We start from the raw sequence: 18,538 nt of genomic DNA, 5'->3' as shown, positions 1-18,538 counted from the left end.
GCATTGCTGCAAAAGTCAGACATGAAAATGCCCCTTCTGAGCTGGAGATGGTGAAGGATGAACTAGATGTCCTTAGAAACAGTATCTTACCCTTCTTGAAGAGAACTGTTAAGAAGCTGAAGATGCAATATCTTTGTCAAAGAACTGGAGAATACAGTTGATAAACTTACATTGGAATAATCTAGCTTTGAGGCTAGCTCAAGCCTCGAATGGTTAGAGTGCTACCGTTGGAAGTCAATTGCTAGCCCAGTCTGGTCAAATTCAAGATTGAGCAGAGGCAGAGGCTGCAGAGCCGAGCAGCACATGAACCTAAAAACTAATTGCAAAAACAGAAAAAGAAACTAAATTACATAATCAACATATATGCCCTATATATTATCTTATATGCTCATATATACACATGAAGACATGCATATATTTGTAGTTGATCACTTAGTTCTGATTCCCAATATGCACAACTGCATTATGTAATTCATGGGATGATGGGCTATTACCAGGCATGATAGGCTATTACTTCGTTTGGTCAATGTTCAACGTGGATCCTACTTCGTACATTTACCTATGCTTCTTTGGATATTTCCTTCAGCATAATACTTTAGAACACCATCTGGTGAAATTCCTGTGAAATCAATTTTGCAGAGGGTTTGCAACTTGAAGTCATCATTTTTTTTAACATGTACATGAATCAGTGCCTCATAATACCGATGAAGTTTCTGTATTCCATTTCAGAAGCCTATAGTCATCGATCATGTGAAATCTTATAATATTTTCTTTTCCAGGGAATATTTCCAGAGAGTCTTGATGAGCTATCAGCTGCTAGTTAAAGAGCCACGGCAGATCTGAATGTGATTTTTTTTTTTCTAATTTTCATCATTGTGCATTAGATGATGACAATGTTCAGGAGTTCAGATAACTTCAGCCAGCCATTCAGTATTATTTATGTGGCAGATAATGACTGGATAAACCAATTCCATGGGATTTTGGGGCCTCGGATACAGGGCCAAACAAGCTAGTTTGATGTTTCTCCACATAAATTGGATGGAATAAGTTGCAAAATAGTAACAATCTGAATGGATGAAAAACAATAAGAAAATCCTTAAAGTGGTAGGAGATATTATGGGCAACTTGTGCACATAAAGTAGCTGCTGCTTTCATTTATGCTCTCAACCTTGGACGCTGTTTCCCCATTCAAACGAAATCGGCAGAAAGCCACAATCTTGGCTGCACATATCTTGTATTGTGACACACGCACAAGTAAAAGAAACATATATTAAGGATGAAAGTGAACATTCTCAGAGATATTAGATCATGTGAAGTGATATATAAAACGGTTTCTTTCATACGTTCATATGGTACTGTATAACGAATTTCACAGATCCATGTAGTTGTGAATTTGTCTCTTCCTGTTCATGATCCGTTCTTGTTTATGATCTGCTTTTGCTCTGCCTTACTAGAACAATAATAAAACTTTTTCTTGTTTCAAGACACCAAAGTTCTATTGATGGTCGTCAGCTGGATTTAAAGGTGTTCTTTGGAACTATGGTTTCTTTTCTAAGTTCTTTCTTTGTTAAAATTTTAAATGCATGTGGTCCAAGGTAACTCTTAGAAGGGTTTGATGGTCTTGTAATGCTTCACATTGTGTGACATTATGCAACTGGGAGCGATTACTCTGTAAGTTCTTGTGTATTAGTTAATGTGAAACATATTTTTTCTCGTGAAATGAACTTGAACAGCATCTGTTATTGTATTTCGTTAACCTCACAAAGTAGTTTTCTGAACATGGCAGGTTGTCAGATAGGGAAAACCAAGAGATACTGAAAGCATGATATACTAATAAAGGTGGCTACGAGTATAGTGGTGTCTAGAGGTGAATCAGTGATGCACGGTGAACATGTTTTGTCATTAATGGTGGCAAATCGGTGACGGTTGTTGCGTTACCGAATGCAAGTCATGAATTTGACAGTGAAATGAAACAGTGGCTGGGGGAAGAGCCTTTGGTGGCAATTTTTTTTGCATGGCCTGCGCCACTTATGACATCTAATGTTGCACTTATGGCGATTAGCTAATTTGACTGTGAAGAACCAGGCCTTTGTCTATCACATTGCACAAGGAGTGCTGAGATAATTTTTAGAGATCGTGGTTGTGCACTTCTTCTTTTTTTCTCAACTTCCCGTAAATCATTCTTAAGTTTCAAGATTCTTAAGCTTGATTATGAAGCCTAAGGCTTTCCAGGAAGTGGTCAAGCTTACCATGCATCACTTGCAGACATTGTCATAAAAAACGGGGACGGGTATTAAACGGCGACAAAAAAAACGGGTATAATACGACGAAGTTTTATATATCGGGAATAAAACGGAAAAAGTTCAGCAATTTTTTTTTAAAAATTAAACATTTAATACATCTTAAAAATTATAAAAATAATAATTAATAAAAAAACGGCAAAAAACTGGAAAATAACGGCAAAAAATGGGAAAATAACGTATAATACGGGTATTATACGCGTTTTTTGTTTTTTGACATTTAAAAAAAAAACGAAAATAGTACGGGTATTATACGGCAAAACTGTTTTTGGCGTTAAATACTCGTTTTTTAAAAAAAACGGCGTTTTTTAAAAAAAACGGCGTTTTTTGTGACAATGCAGTTACAAATATGTATATGGTTTCTCCCGACATCAAAAACCCAACTCAATGCCAACTAATTTGAGGAGTTTCTGATAAATACAAACACTAACATTGTCAACTCAACAAATTGACTAGGGACAAAATGGGAACCATGTTAGGAGGTTACTAAATCCTCATTTTGTCCAATTGTGCTTCAGCTTGATTATAAAGACCGATACTGTTTGCAGTTTCCTCATATCGTATACAGTTGGCCCATCAAGCTCAGTCATGAAAAGAAACTTGTGAAAGTATTCATTTGAACTACAGACTATTTAAAGAGAGCATAGGATGCCATGCAGAGGACTGTACATTAACGCAGGTCTCACCTGTGAGGCAGAACCTAACAGGAATGGAACTGAGCCGTCTATATCATGATACGACTCAATTTGGAAAGGAAGACATTTTGGAGAATATGTGCATGTTGCACATTTTATTTCAGTTAATTTTCTTCTGTTGTAAATTCTTTTCTTGTGTTCTGCTTATTTCAAGTTAGCAACCCAAGTTCTGTTTCCACGTTTGCTTTAGCAGTTAAGTCTGTTCCTGCGTCTTATCTGCTTTGGTCTCTGTTCTGTGCATCCAAGTACACATATTTATTTGATCCGAACTTTGTTCTTTGGACGAGAGTCCTTAAATTCCTTCTCCACATATGAGAGCTTTTTCAGACGATTGAACAGAACCATAATCCTAAATTGGGGACAACAGCCCCACCACTCTGAACACTTGGCATCGCATGGACATTTTAAGATCTGCCTGCCTGAAAATCCCACCCGACGACCCGATTTGCTTTGAAGTTTGAACGTAAAACGGAGTTGTGCTACTTCCCCCTCATGGAACACAGTGAAATATACACCTTTTGGAAGAGATAAACTCGAGAACAGGCGTTCTGTCGTGAAATCTTTTAGTACTTCTTTCGGCTTTTACTAGCAAGTAGCAACCACCATGTAACAGAGAATACCCATTTCATGAGCTTATGTAATATTGAACTTCAGTGCTGGAAAGTATGAGTACTTCCATTATAAACAGTCTGATCAATATGATCCGATGGTTCATATGTCAACAGTTATAAGGCAGATTTTCAAATAGTGACATTTTGATTTGTTAGCATCCATAAGAGAAAGAAACGAAATTTTCTTTTGAGCTAATCCTGTAATCCATCAACATAGGACAGTTGAAAACACTATACATGGAAATCACATTTCTAGTTCGTGTATATTCTAAGACCCCTTTCGCACTTGTCTCCAAGTTGAAAACTTTAATTAAGTCAAACAAGATTATGGAGAAAATTACAACAGAATTACCAACAAAAGCGCATGTTCCCAGATGAAACTTTCTGTTCTTGAAATATACAGTCACAGAGGAGTCCATAGCTTTCCATTTCCGTTTGAAAGAGGAAAAGAAAGAAAAACGCGGTGAAGATTGCTGCAAGGAGAAATAATTGCTGGCGAACACGAAAAAGATCATCTGGGTTATACGAGACAAGATGTCCCCGCAAATTATCAGCAATTAATAGATTAACAACAGATTTCAGTAACCCCTGTGGTCATGTCCTTTGCCTCTGGTAGACGCATCTGTGATTCGTCCGGCTCTGTTATAATCGGCATGTGACCGGTGAAGGAACTGAAGGGGAAGCGTACAAAGACGGTGCATGTGACTTGTTGCAGCCGATCACATGGCCGCTGCAGATTCAACGGAACGGCGGTGCCAAGCACGTCACGTGAAAAGGCCTCGTTAGAATCGTCGTCTATCGACGGCGCTTTCTTTGTCGAAAGCATCGTAGACAACACACGTTGAGGGAAAGATCAACGTCAAGATATGTTCTTCTACTTTGAGAATTTTTATTTCTGGGCCTTCCTCTTTCACATAATTCTCCCATGTGATCGTACGTTTTTGATGGTGGGATTAATTTTTTGCTGAAAAATGGAAAATAAATAACGAGTGGCTTCAAAGAGTTAGATCATGTTTACCGTATGTTATGTGTTGTGAAACATGTTATATGTTATGGCTCTTAAGGAGGCCATATGTCATGGCCGAACATATGACCTGTTATGCAATAAAAGCGATGCATCATATGTAGCAAAAATTGAGGCCTATATTTGGTACTATTACTAAAACATGGTCTTTCCAATAAAATCCCCTTATGCTGCATTATTTTTTCTCTTGTTAAAAATTCCATATGAAATATCTAAACATTATTGATTTTATATTATTTTTTATGGTTCACTTTATGCAAACACGACACAGGTTCAATTTTAAAATAGCCACGTGTGTATGTGTCCAACAAAAATGACACACATGAAAATTGTTAAAACATACGAGATAAAAAAAAATTAAAGTCAAATTGATCCATCAGATTTTAAAGAGTTTTGCGAATTGAAGGAGTCAGCTTTATCGACTCATATAATCCGATTTGCTTTTTACTAATATATTTTCTTATATTTTACATATCTATATAATTAAACTTCTGAAAAAGAAAAGTTAAAACTTTGGAAAGGTATAATTTGCATATATCTTTTAGATTTACCCAAGTCTCATTTTTAAGTCTGCTTTTAGCGTTATAAAATATTACTCTTTCTATGCTTTAACTTGCATACCAGCATCCGCTCCTCCCATCCTTTTCGCAACATATGAAGTGAAACTTAATAGTCTATCAGCCCTCACCAATCTATTGTACCTCTTGAGAATTATATATGTATATACCATTGAACAAGACAAACAAAAAGCTTTTATTGGTGCATCTATCTCGTTTACATGAACATGACATCCAAATGCAAAACTTGTGCAATCAGATCATGTCTATTTGATTTTTATACCTTGCGATTGACTACTCTTGATCGATGCATTACATGAATGTTTAAAAACCATCCTTCTCTTCGTCATGTCCTAAGTCTTCCATTCCCAACCATCCTAAAATCCATTAGTATATATTATACAATACATATTATTTTGATATTAGAGTCACCAACGCACTAAATAGGTCATAGTAAATGTGTGTTCATGATTAGGTGATCAGACACTTGTTAACCAAATCCAACTACACAAGCAAGTGGAGAATATCTTCTCGTTTCAATGTTCACACCTTCCCTAGGAGAGAAAGAGAGAGAGAGAAGTGTGCATTTATATATGTTTTCATAAGAGATATCCATCCAACCAGTCACTTTATAAGGTTAGTCCAACTTGAACGATTTCCGCTTATTTTCTAATCTACCTTGTAGTGTCATATGTACATTCACATGAATCAATAGTTTTTTTTTTATGTATAGATAATATTTTATATTTTGACCACAAAATTTTGAAATCCTCCTACCCTATGTCACCGTGCGGGGTGCGAGTGCGGGTGCGGGAACGGCACATCCAAAAAAATTTAGGTGCGGCAGTGCTGTGAAAATATTTTATTATTATTATTATTTTTAATTTATTATATATATACCAGAATAAGCATATATATATATTATTATTATTTAGTTATTAATGTATATAACATACTTGAATAATCCTATTGCATAAGAAAATATCATAACAACATATAAGTAATTTAATAACATGACATTCTAATTGGGCTCGGGTGTGAGTTGGAGCCGCACCCATGTCCGAACTCGATGCAGACTCGGTGCGGAGTAAAATAAAAGAGTCTGGTGACTTAGCTCCTACCTCTCTACTAGAATGCATCGGGTGGTGTGTTTAATTTCATTATTTGCCTGATTCATTTCATTACGCCACCGTGATTGGCCGCTGCTCTAGATGGGCCAAAGATTTAAGGTAAAATGTTAGTGTCATGCATGCAATCATTGTACAAAGAAGCGTACACGGAACAGTGGGTGAAGTGTGATACAAACAAAATGGGAAGAAATTTGATAGAAGCCAAAAGGCCGTGCTACCATTCACACTGCTTTTTATCTCATCATCCCAGTCTCCGTCGCCAGCTATAAACTGCAAAGAAAGAAGCAATCTCACAGATATGTGGATCGATCGGGCCTCAGAAAACGTGATTGAATGATGCTACTCCATTCCAAAACTCCTCATTCATGATGTTGACATTTTCGGAAGAAAGCTACATTCCCGAATTCCACCGACTGTAATGAACGTCGTCTACTTAAAACTAGTTCCTTGTGATCTTGAATGACTTCTCATTGGGTTGATTCCCCATCTTTATAGCTGTAGTCAGTGCCCTTTGGGAAAAAGAAAGTCTATTGTTATGTCAAATCAAAATGCATATGTGAAAGGTATATAAATAATAAATGGTAAGTTGAGCTGTTTTATATAGAATTTTCTTGAGTAAGAGTAAGCCCAAGCTTTCACCCAACTTATTTTCTCTCAAGAACCCTTCGTCCCTTCAAGTTATAGTGTTTATGAAATGCATATGTAAAATGTATCTAAATAATAAGCCGTAACTTAAAAGCTGTTTTCTGATCAATATGAGTATTTTATCTTAGTAAAAGAGAGTCAAAGTTGCCAGTGAGTACCGTTACTACCATGCTTCAAACTTGCCTCTCAGTGTTTTTGTGTTTTTTTACAATACAAAGAATTGATTTATAAAAGCTTGAAAACGGAAATTGGCTGTTCATCAACCCCGCTCTTCTATTGCACCAGTTCCTTCCGACAATTTTGCCTACCAATATTCAATTTAAGTTTTCTTTAAGCGTGTAAAAAATCAGAGTTCATGACGACAGGGATGACGGAATCTGATAGTTTTACACTGAGTTATATCCAGCTTTTGGTTACGCACAGGAAAAGATTTCCTTTCAAAACAACGTAGCTAAAAATGATAAGATCGAGAAGGGACAGGAAGAAGAAGATTGCTGATAAGAGATGAAAAAGACTGGCGAAACAATGTAGGCAAGGAGAATCCTTGAGATATTTTTCAGCACTTGGTATTTTTAGGGAGAGAAACTTTCGCAGGAATCATACAAGACAAAAAAAAAAAAAAGGATGGAATGATTTAAATTTCCCGGTGCTATGCCGGCAAATGCGCCAAAGAGATACTCAATCCCCACCTTGCACGCCAGGAGCTTTTAGCTAAGCAATTCTAAATTAATATTGTTTTTAATATGTAATTTCTGCTAATGAAATCACAATAGATGTTCTTAAAAAAAGAATTATGGGTGAACAGAGTTTTTCAATATTTAGAAGAAAGCGGAAGCTTCCACCAAACCTGTATCCTTCAATGTAAGGATTGTTTTCGGTACTGGGTGCCGCCAACCAAACAGTTTGGCTCCAACGGTTGCACTAAACCCCTTAGAGATTTACTTAAAAAGAAAAGACAGAGCCAAGTAAAATAAAATGAGATCTTGGTGCTTTTTAGATGACATTAACTGATTTTTTTAAAGGAAGAATTCACCCTTATTTTAAGGGTGTCTTTGGAAGACACCATCTAAAAAGCTGTTTTGAAGAAAAGTTATTTTTTAATTATTTTCTAAAAATTGGTTCTTGTATTTACCACATTTTTTTGAATAGTTAGGGAGACCCCTTCGAAACCAAGTTTTTTTGAAAACTTATTTTGAAAAATAACTTGGCTTTAATGTTATCCCAACACTCCAACAAAACGTTTTGTTGGAGGCAAAATGAAGTTATATATATGCATTCCTCAATAGCAATCAGGCAGCAAAAAATTTTACCAACATTTAGGCAGTCTTGTAATAGTCAACTTTAATGGGCCGGGGATTCAAATGGGTGGCCGATGGAATTAATTCATTGGCATACAAGTGTCATACCTTCTTCATTTTAAAAATATTTTCTTGTTTTTCTAATATATTTTCTTTTTTAAATACATGTAATAACGTATTTTTTTGTCAACTCATGTGTGACATGGATGATAACGAAGCCTTTCTCTACAGGTTTTTTTTTTGTGACAGTTAAATATGTAAAAGTCGTTAAAAAGTGTCCGAAGAGTCTGGCAGCAAAGCAACTCAGTCTTGATGTGTTGATACATTAAGCCGATAAAATGAAAATATATAACAAAATTTGAGAACAAAAAGTCCCACAAAAAACCGATCTTAATACATTAAGACGTTAGAGATAAAACCCTGTGGCCGCTATGTTCTTAGGTGTGTTAATTTGTGTTATGACACGCACTTTATTTAAGTATTTAAGTTGAAAAGTGCACCATAAATCTACCCAAACACCAAAACAAATCAAAACCAAAAGCCATTTGTCCTAAGTAAAGGTTAAAAAAAAACTTGTCCGGAGATTTAAAAAAAAATCACATAATATAATAACACTGTACCATATAGTACCCAAACTGGCATCATTTTTATAAAGATTTGAAAAAATTAAAGCATTGCTTGATCGACCAGCATGCCAACACAGTGTGCTTGGTCTCGAAAGCCGGTTTGGACGGTCATGCAATTATTTTCTTATTGTTATCCTCATTAAATTATAACCGCAAGAATGTGGCAGACAGGCGAAAATAACTTAAGACATGATTCAAAGCATACACAGCATCTTATTTTTTAAGCCATATATATTTATTACATGATTCAAAGCATACACAGCATTAAATTCCGGTTTAGCGTACACAGCATCTTATTTTTTAAGCCACATATATTTATTACTTTTCATTGTTTCTCGCACCTGTACGGCTTTCACCGGATCCAGTCGGATCTAAGGTAAAGATAAAGAAAACTTTAAGTTGAAATAAAATCAAAATTTCGTAACTATGCAATGACTCAGATTCATAGTCCCCTTGTTTCTTTAAATAACCGACCCTGATCAATTTATACCAAGAAAGCAGTCATGGATTCAAACTCTCGATCGCTTTAAGTGCAAAGTTTTTATGTTGCGAGCTAAGTCACCAGACTCTTATATTTTACTGTCGCACCGGAGTCCGCATCGAGTCAGGCGAACATGAGTGCAGCTCCGACTCACACCCGAGCCCAATTAAAATGTCATATTACTATTGTTTTGATATTTTTCTATGCAATACAATTATTCAAGTATGTTATATACATTAATAACTAAATTGTAATAATATACTTATTCTGTTATATATATTATAAATAAAAAAAAATAAAAAAAATACCTTCACCGCACCTAAATTTTTTGAGATGTGCCGTTCCGACACTCGCACCCGTACCAGCACCCGCACCCCCGCACTATGGTGACATAGGTTGCGAGAAAGTAGAAACCACTTCTTTTTTTGACCCTTGCCCCTATGGTCCATAGCTTCATTGGCGCCTAGGGTTAGCCCATGCTGCATGGCGGCCCATTACTTCCTCTATGGGAACAAAATCAGTTGTAGCTGCCCATGCTACTCAATTTCGCGGCCTGCCACCTATTAATCACTGATCCGAGCCGGTATAACAGCTGCCCTCAAGGGAAGAGAGTTTTTATGGGATAGTCAACATCTCAAAGGTTGTCATTAGAGATGATAATGAATATGGTTAGAGACTTGGTAAACGTTTGATCATATTTGATTTTTCGGATTTTTTTCTCATATATGACTTACTAAATCAAGTTGATCCCAGACTTAATCTAAATCTGATTCCCATAGAAAACATGATCTAATTATCACACATTTTTATTAAATAGAAAGTAACTTAAAATTAATTGAAAATGCTTTATTTATTTAGCAAAAACTTTTGATTTTTGGAAACTTTGCCTGCCTATTATTAGTTAGGAAACCAATTGATACCATGGGTAGCCGCTGATACGTGCGGAAGGACCTCAATAAGAAGGCACAAGTTTAATGAAGAATGAACTAGGAGAACAACTATCGGGGCTAAATTTGATTGGGTTGTGGGCTTAAAATTGGACAACAGGACAGCAGAAGCAATCTCTTTTTTTTTTTTTCATTTTTAAGTGTGGAATGTTCATTAAACCGCCTCTAAGAGAGATCACTGTGACCCCCCCTTGTGCTCACCTACTTGGGTTCATAGAGCATACTTCGAGACTTTTTACGATTCAGACGTAAAGCAGACGTAAAGCACACTATGACATAACATAAGTTTTAAAAGGAATCAAACCACCTTGCGAACTAATACACTGCATCTCTATTTGTTTCACTTTGTTTTTTAGAATATAAAAACAATGGGGTATGGCAGACAGCTATGTTAATTAATTAGAAAGACTGTACAGAAGGACGACGTGGGCAGTGCAATAATTTGAGAGATTGATTCTCCCAGCTTTCTTACCGGTTCGAGTAGACAAACAAAGCCAATTCATGAGCTCTTCTGTTGCTTCTTTCCAGGCAAACAGTCAATCTTGCACAAAGTTAAGCTGTCGTAAGCAGTTGCATAAATTGTTCCATGCGTTGTTGCTCTCGTTTGAATGCATGAACTTTTATGTGGAGGTAGAACTTTAATTTCAAATTTGGTAGAAAGTTTCAGTTGCAAACTGTCTGTCTGCCGGGAACAAAAGCTTCATGAAATCAAACAGATGGAGTAAATGGAAGGTAGAAGAAAAATTACACAAAAAACTACCTAGTACAAAATGCCCAATAGTTTTAAGCCTGAATATTTAAGGTATATTTTGGGAGACCCAAACTAAAACTCACAGTATAATGGATTTAAGATCCATGTTATATGTTTAAAGCCATAGAGTTAAGGCCCGATAAAAGGGAGATCTGACCTTAAATCCATAAATTTGAGATCCAAAGGATCTCAGATCACTGTGGATCTAAGCAGGGGTGGAGGGAGGGGGGCTGCCTGGGCTATGGGGGCGGGGTGAGCGCAGGAAATTTTTTTTTTTATATATTGAAAAAGTCAAATTTTTTTAATTTAGCCCGACCCATCGCTCCTCTTGGCCCGACCCGCAAACCATTTGGCTCACCCCTGAAAAAAATCATGGCTCCACCCCTGGATCTAAGATCCAAACACAACGGAGTTCCATGTATTTAAACAGTCTCTTAGTAAAGTTTTTTTTCATTTTGGCATGCATCTGTTTCTGCATTAAATGTTTCAATAACTGGATATCTGCCACAATATTCTTTCATGAACTCCATCTTCCATCCTGCTCTTCACTTGTGTTCACTCCCGACTTGAATGAAAGAAGAATCTGTGGTTTCTGATCGAGAAATCCAATGTACCACTCGCTGTTCAAACGTTTGCTCCACAAGTTGATTTACTCAGTGGAGGTTTAGACTACAAAAAACTGCAGTTTTGCTGACACGAAGAGAATGTTAGTGCAAACCGTGAAACCTTTAGTAATACATTTTCTGACGGACCACCTAATCTGTCAGTATATAGTGTAGTTGGTGTCATTGATGATCTTTAAAAACCATCAGTATGTTTCATCTTATTCTGACGTCCAAGTCCGTCACTATATTTCACTGCGGCGTTTTACCGTCAGTAAACGTCTATTAATTCCAAAGGTTCCACCATCTCCATTCCACATCTATCATCTCTCAGCAAACTCCTTTGACGGCCACAACCAGGAAGAATTTCTGATTTTTTTCTTCCCTCTCTTCTGTGCTATCCTAGATAAGTATGTTCTTCTCTATCGAATTCGTCTTCCAAATCTATATTGGTAGGACCTTATCGTTTTTTTTTTGTCTCTGAACTTCTGATTCTAGCTGCAGCTGCCTATCTCTTTCAAGTTTATATGTTTCCGCGCAATTGCAAGGCACTTATCTCACTAAAGCATGGTTCTGAAGGACACGCACGATACTAGTGTGAGTTCGTTCGTTCGTTTATAATTTTGGCACATTTAAAAGAAGAGCCAGATTCTTCTTTCTCTCTTCTTTTTGTTTTACTTTGAATGGTTGGCGTTTGATGATCGAGGGAATGTTATCAAAGGAGAATCTCCGCCTTTTTATCCAAGGCACAATCATCGCTTATGGACGATTCTCATCACCAAAAGTTTTTCAAAGCATGCTGACTTTGTAAGGGCATTGACGTTTTATGTGGCTCAGGGTTGCAAGTTTCTATCCTTTCACGAATCAATCTATCTTTCGTCCTCTTCTTTTTATTTTTTATTTTTTTGGGAGAGCTCCAATCATTGGCAGAAACTGGAGCTAGAAATTATATGATCTAGGGGCAAATTATGTTTACTCAAATTTCAAGATGGTTAAATTTAAACTAAAAAAAAAGTAATCTTTTGGTTAAATTTAAACTAATTACAAGTGAAGACAACAAAAGTTTGTAATCTTCTGAGTTATCAACTTATCAACAAATAAAAGATACGCTTGTAACACATTTTCATGGAATTTAACAGTCTAGAACATTTGTCATATTATAGTTTGTAGTCTTATTATAGATTGTTGCACTTCCCAATGTATTTATATTTTGGAATTCAAATTAATTTAGCAAATAGTTCTTCAAAAGTTTCATGAGACACAGTGAAATATCAGAAGGTTTATCCGTTTCAAGTTTTTTCTTGAAACGAAATTCAAAAAGCAATGTTCTGCTGGCGTAACATGACTCTGCCAAGTTTCAAAGAAACAAAAGCAGGCTGCCTAACTCGGGAATTTCTGCTGCCAACTAGTTGGATGCTCATAAGAAAGCATTCAGCATTAGTTTCAGATTGACCATGACTTAAATGTGAAAGTAGACATGATTAACATAATAAAGTTTCACCTAATATGCCTTAAGACGATGCATTGTGCAAATTCATTCTTGTGGTCATAAAGATGCTAGTGAAAAGTTGAACTTGTATAATCGAAAACGACTTTGTTGTACAATTAAGTGAAAAACTCAATATGCATACAACAACTAGAACTATTCGAAAAAAGAAAAAAAGGTTGATGATGGTTGGTTGGAGATGATGCATCCGTTCGTGTGTATATATATATATATATATATATATATATATATATATATATATATAGATGGTGTTTGGACAACCAATCCAACTAATATGAGACGGAGCAGATCAGTTGGTTGCACCAGAAGCTACAAATAAGGTTAAGCACCTTGTCTAACCGGTTCCTGATTCGGATCCAATCAGATCTGATTCGTATCCGATAAAAACTGACCGCCCTCGTCCGATGCATGCACACTAAATAACGTCAACCTGCAATCCCAAATGTTTATAAATTACGATTTTCCGTTGTCTCGTAAAGGCCGGACCACAAGCGTCTTGATTTGGCGTAACGGACAAAAGGTTCCGATCATTAATGGGCCCGGAGCAAACACGTTTCGCATCCTGCCTGTCGTCATGGAGTACGTTAAGCTGGGCGGTCTTAATTGCCTTCGACCTGCCTCACTGTCCCCCACCCAGTCCGAACATTGAACACGCGGACAGCTAGCCAAAACTACTGTGTCCCACAGGATAACTCGTTCACCAAGCCATCTCACAGGTAGCTGGCACGTGTAAAAGTTGCCACCGAAAACCCAAAATATCCTTTTTGTCTTTTGAGTGAAACAGACGAGGACTTGACAGCAGGATGCATCGAGGTTTGAGCCTTCGTTCTTTCTCACCAGGGCACCCGTTTGGGAGGGTCCGACCGCCTTTGAGGCTGAATCTGAACCGTTCAGCGAGCGAGTGTCCCCGGGATTTTTTAAGTGTTGAACCAATAGCAACGTGCTACGTGGGAAGTGGTCCGCCTAGGCGCTGCCGCCCAACCTGGACCTGGGCCAGGTGGGTGCGACTAACCGACCAATTTGTTAATAGTAAAAAGAAATGCAGCTGGAGGTTACAACCCAATCCACTCATAGACTCAAGCTCTTGGATCCGCAGATTTCAACCCACTTTCAGATTTCAACCCACTTCTTATTAAAATTGTTAAAAACCAAGACAATCATTTATTCAATAACCATTTATGTTATGTTTAGCGTCGTACACAAGGAGTGTGCGATGTATGGTTTTAAATACTTTTCACAAATTTAATACCCTATACACGTTTATATTTAGGCTTCTCTAGAGCAAGATTTTTAACTAAAAGTTTTTGTCAAAGAATTTATCTGCGGTTCAAATATTTAAAAAGTTCTTGGGTTTGTAAGATATTCCAAGCATCACAAAGATGCATGGCAATTAGAACGAATTGATAATCTATCTTAAAGTTTTATTTCAAGTGAGAGAGAGGTTGTATAGGCATCTGTGCTTTCTTCAACTTATTATCGCATCCTACCATCTTAAGATTTAAGATGCGAAACATAATATTCATGCGAATTGAATCGTATAAGCTTCTAATTCGACAAGTTACGTTGTACTCCTTAAGCAAAGTTACGAAAGCATTAACAAGGCTTCCGTGATACTATGTCTCTTGCAACACATAAGTCATGCTTTTAACAACAAAAATCAATAAATCTGCTGTCGAAGACGTAATACTACCAACACTCAACAACATGTGTTAAGCTGCAACTTTTTCCTTATGTCAACTCTTTTATATATATATATATATATATAATAACGGCAGTAAAAAGAAAATATCGGAAAAATCTCGTTACGAATCTCAAGGAGGGGAGAGGTACGAGGGGGTACCCTCGTAAAAGCGAGGGAGTCAAAACCGGTAGGGCGAGGTCAAATCCAAGTCCGGACCCACTCCGAGCCAGGTTTGACTCTTTGAAATGTGGCGGCAGAGAATCACCCGTTTGTTGCCCCAGCCGCCGCCAAATATGCGCCAAAACCGTGGGAAACGCAACCCGGCCCATTCTATCCAGCGCGACCTCACGTACGCAGCCGTTTCGCGTGGTCAAACCAGACTCGAACCTCTGACCTCGACAGGCTCATTCTCAACACGCGGCCCGAAGCAGGTCCCGCTTCGCTCGGGCTCCATTCGTAACGTCTCTCTATCTCCCCGGGTCCCGTTGGTTTTATGTCGGTAATACCACGTCTTTATAAAGGTCTGTCCCGTCCATCCACTGTCTGCAACGCACGTTATCAGCCTTCTTCCTCCTTTCCTTTTTCTCCATCATCTTCCTCGCGCAGGAGGAAGAGGGACAGAGAAACAGTGGTGGTGGGGGTTGGGGTTGTCTCTCATCCCTCTCTATAAATAGGAGCAAATAGGTCGTCAGCAGGAGACATAACCGCCCTCGTTCGCCGACTGCCATTACTTTAATCTCTTCTTCTTCTTCACATTACCACTATAAAAAGGCCTCCCTCCTCATCATACAACAAGCTTTCTCCGTTCTTCCGACACTTCCGTTTGCAAAGAGTTGTTCAGAATCGAACTCTCTCTCTCTCTCTCTCTCTCTCTCTCTCTCTCTCTCATGCGGAGATCAATGGCTTCCTTTAGCCGGGTCAGCGTCTTCCTCTTATGCATCCTCGTCCACTGCTCAGGTAAGCCCAGAGAGATAGTTGCCGAAGGAGGAATCACTCTCCTTGTTTCCTTTCAAGGTGAAAAATGGAACACCCAAGTGCCCATGGTTTCTTACAGAGCATCTTTTGTTCTTTCTTTTATGGTGATTTCAGGCGTTCTTTCGGCTACATTCACGCTCACCAACAACTGCCCTTACACGATATGGCCGGGCATACTCGCGAATGCAGGGACGTCGCCGCTGTCGACCACCGGCTTCGAGCTTGACCAGGGGGCGTCGACGACACTGACGGCGCCCAGCACGTGGTCGGGCCGGTTCTGGGCCCGGTCCCACTGCACGACGGACTCGAACGGAAAGTTCACCTGCGTGACCGGCGACTGCGGCTCCGGCACCCTGGAGTGTTCCGGCGGTGGCGCAGCCCCACCGGCCACCTTGGCGGAGTTCACACTGGGGAACGGCGCCCTCGACTTCTACGACGTGAGCTTGGTGGACGGGTTCAACCTGCCGATGCTGGTGACGCCGCAGGGCGGATCAGGCAACTGCACGGCCACGGGCTGCCTGGTGGACCTCAACGGGCTATGCCCGTCGATGCTGCGGGTGGCGTCGGCCGGGGACAGTGTCGTCGCCTGCAAGAGCGCGTGCGAGGCCTTCGGCGACCCGCAGTACTGCTGCAGCGGCAGCTACGGCAACCCCAACACCTGCAAGCCCACTCCTTACTCCCAGTTCTTCAAGAACGCCTGCCCCCGAGCCTACAGCTACGCCTACGACGACGGCACCAGCACCTTCACCTGCACCTCCGCCGACTACACCATCACCTTCTGCCCTTCCATCCCAAGGTTCGCCATTGTTCTTCCTCCCTCCCTGTTTCTGTTTTAGCAGTCGGGAAAAAACGCGTTAAGGGGAAATCGTCAGTTTATTTTCTGCAATGGGTACGAAAATGTAAAATTTTAAAATAGTTCGCTGTTTTGGTAATTTAGAGTGTTTTCGTCGGGACGGGGGGATTTAAGTAGCCGTTGGCTCGGTAATTGTGGGAGGGTGATTTCGTCTTTTCGTTTTTTAAACCGGCCGTTGTCTTTTATGGCGGTGACGTAAATAGTGGTCGAAGTAAGGCTTCTTTTGTCTTTTGCTCTTGGCGGAGAAACGATTAACTAGGTAGCTGCCGATCTCTAGGTGGCGAGTCGGTGTTAACTTTTGCTAGATTTAGGCCGTCCGACCTACCACCGGCGTTGTTGATGATGTGATCAAGGAACTGATCGTTTTGGCATTTGCCTTTGCCTTTTCTTTTTGCAGTCAGAAATCGGCGCGCCCGCAGGACCCGGAGGCCGCCGGCCTGCCGTTGATCAACAACACGATGATATTCTCCGGCGTGCCGGATTCCGACACGACAAGCGGGGCCCCGCCCCGGTGGGGTCGTGGGCTCGGTCTGCCCTTGTTGGTGGCTGCGGCTGTTTCCTTGCTGGTACTATTGCTGCTATAGAGCGCCGATGGCAGCCGAGGTGCACGGAGGACCAACCCTACGGCGGTAAACGTCCGTGGCGGGCGGTGGCGGGGAATTCGGATCTCCCTCGTGTTCTATCTCTCCTCGTTTCTTCTTGCGGCGGCGTGACGTCAAGCGGCGGTTGCTTTCAGAAGGGCGCGACGAGGGGCTGTGTGGGGAAGGGAAGAAGCGGCTTCATTTTGTTATTCTTCCCCTTTTTGTGGCTGACCTTAGTTGGTTATTCGTTTTTATTCATTCATACGTCGTGTATAATATTTAATGTTTCTTCGATATTGTATTCGTATGCAATGAGAGAAAGCAGATGGGATGATGATGGAAAGAAAATGAGAGAATCCTGTATGCGTGTGTGTGTATGAGGGTGTTAAATGGGTGATGAAATTTAATGGTCAATATCAATTTTAAGCAAGCTTGGACTTTCGCTCCTTGTTCTTTTTCACTTTTTGTTGCCTCATTATGTTTAATGCACGCTCGCTCTCTCGTAAAGTTAGATGACATCGACGATTTTCGCTTAAGAACTTGTGAGGAGGTGAAGGTGACGTTCGTCTTGTGTATACTTCTTTGTGAAGGTGACCTTCGTCTTTGTGTTGTACTTCTTTCCTGATGAAACAAGAAGGCTGAAGGATGGACTGCGGCGATTAAGCTGTGTATAGTTAGTTGTTTCTTATTTTTGCTCACCGATCAGATCTGAGATAAAAAAAAAAGAGAGGAGTTTGGATAGGTAACAGAGTAAAAAGTTCAAAGCTTTAATGAAGGATCGTGCTTCGTGAGTCAACAGAGTAAACCTAGCAGGAAATAAAGCGAACGGTGGTGGGGAGAACTAAGAACAGGATAAGGCAAATCATAAAGGTTCGAGTTCTTTAATCGCGAGAGCGCGATTGAATCTCCAACTGCTAACTCCCTTTGGCTAGCATTCTGGGATCTTCTTCCTTTATGATTGTTTTTTCAAAAGGACAGTTAAAAGGGAAAAGCACCAGCCGAACTGTAACATAACTAGGCGGTACATGAGAAGATGAGCACGGAATTATAGGATTAGGAAAAGCAGCATGACATCACTCTTATCAAGATATTAACTTCAATATGAGATGGAAAATACAAAAATGATGGAAGAAAGGTGTTCTTACGATCCACCGTTTGACAGTTTGACAGAAGATTGGTGAGTGCAACAGAACTCTCTGTTCCAAAACAGAGTGCTCTGTTTCGCAAGTTCCAAGGTTCATACTAGAACGCTTGGAACATACAAAAAAGAATCT

At 39.4% G+C, this 18,538-nt stretch overlaps 1 protein-coding gene across 1 annotated transcript; it reads left to right on the top strand.

The window, feature by feature from the left end:
- The first annotated feature begins 15,393 nt into the window (after positions 1-15,393).
- LOC116248169 (thaumatin-like protein 1) lies at positions 15,394-17,694 on the top strand. Its single transcript, XM_031620811.2, has 3 exons — positions 15,394-15,812; positions 15,945-16,626; positions 17,081-17,694. Exons 1-3 carry the CDS (start codon positions 15,743-15,745, stop codon positions 17,265-17,267), a joined length of 939 nt encoding a protein of 312 aa, XP_031476671.1. The 5' UTR covers positions 15,394-15,742; the 3' UTR covers positions 17,268-17,694.
- Positions 17,695-18,538: the final 844 nt, after the last annotated feature.

The sequence above is a fragment of the Nymphaea colorata genome, chromosome 2 (genome assembly GCF_008831285.2).
Source record: "Nymphaea colorata isolate Beijing-Zhang1983 chromosome 2, ASM883128v2, whole genome shotgun sequence".
Taxonomy (NCBI): Eukaryota; Viridiplantae; Streptophyta; class Magnoliopsida; order Nymphaeales; family Nymphaeaceae; genus Nymphaea; species Nymphaea colorata.
Note: the sequence above shows the minus strand (reverse complement) of the source record. Positions and strands in the feature narration are given on the sequence as shown.

Excerpts from the sequence above, each read along its gene's own strand:
- LOC116248169 (XM_031620811.2), top strand. The coding sequence starts at position 15,743 with ATGCGGAGATCAATGGCTTCCTTTAGCCGGGTCAGCGTCTTCCTCTTA. Across the intron at positions 15,813-15,944 it reads CATCCTCGTCCACTGCTCAG|GCGTTCTTTCGGCTACATTC; the intron begins GTAAGCCCAGAG and ends TGGTGATTTCAG. Across the intron at positions 16,627-17,080 it reads TTCTGCCCTTCCATCCCAAG|TCAGAAATCGGCGCGCCCGC; the intron begins GTTCGCCATTGT and ends TTCTTTTTGCAG.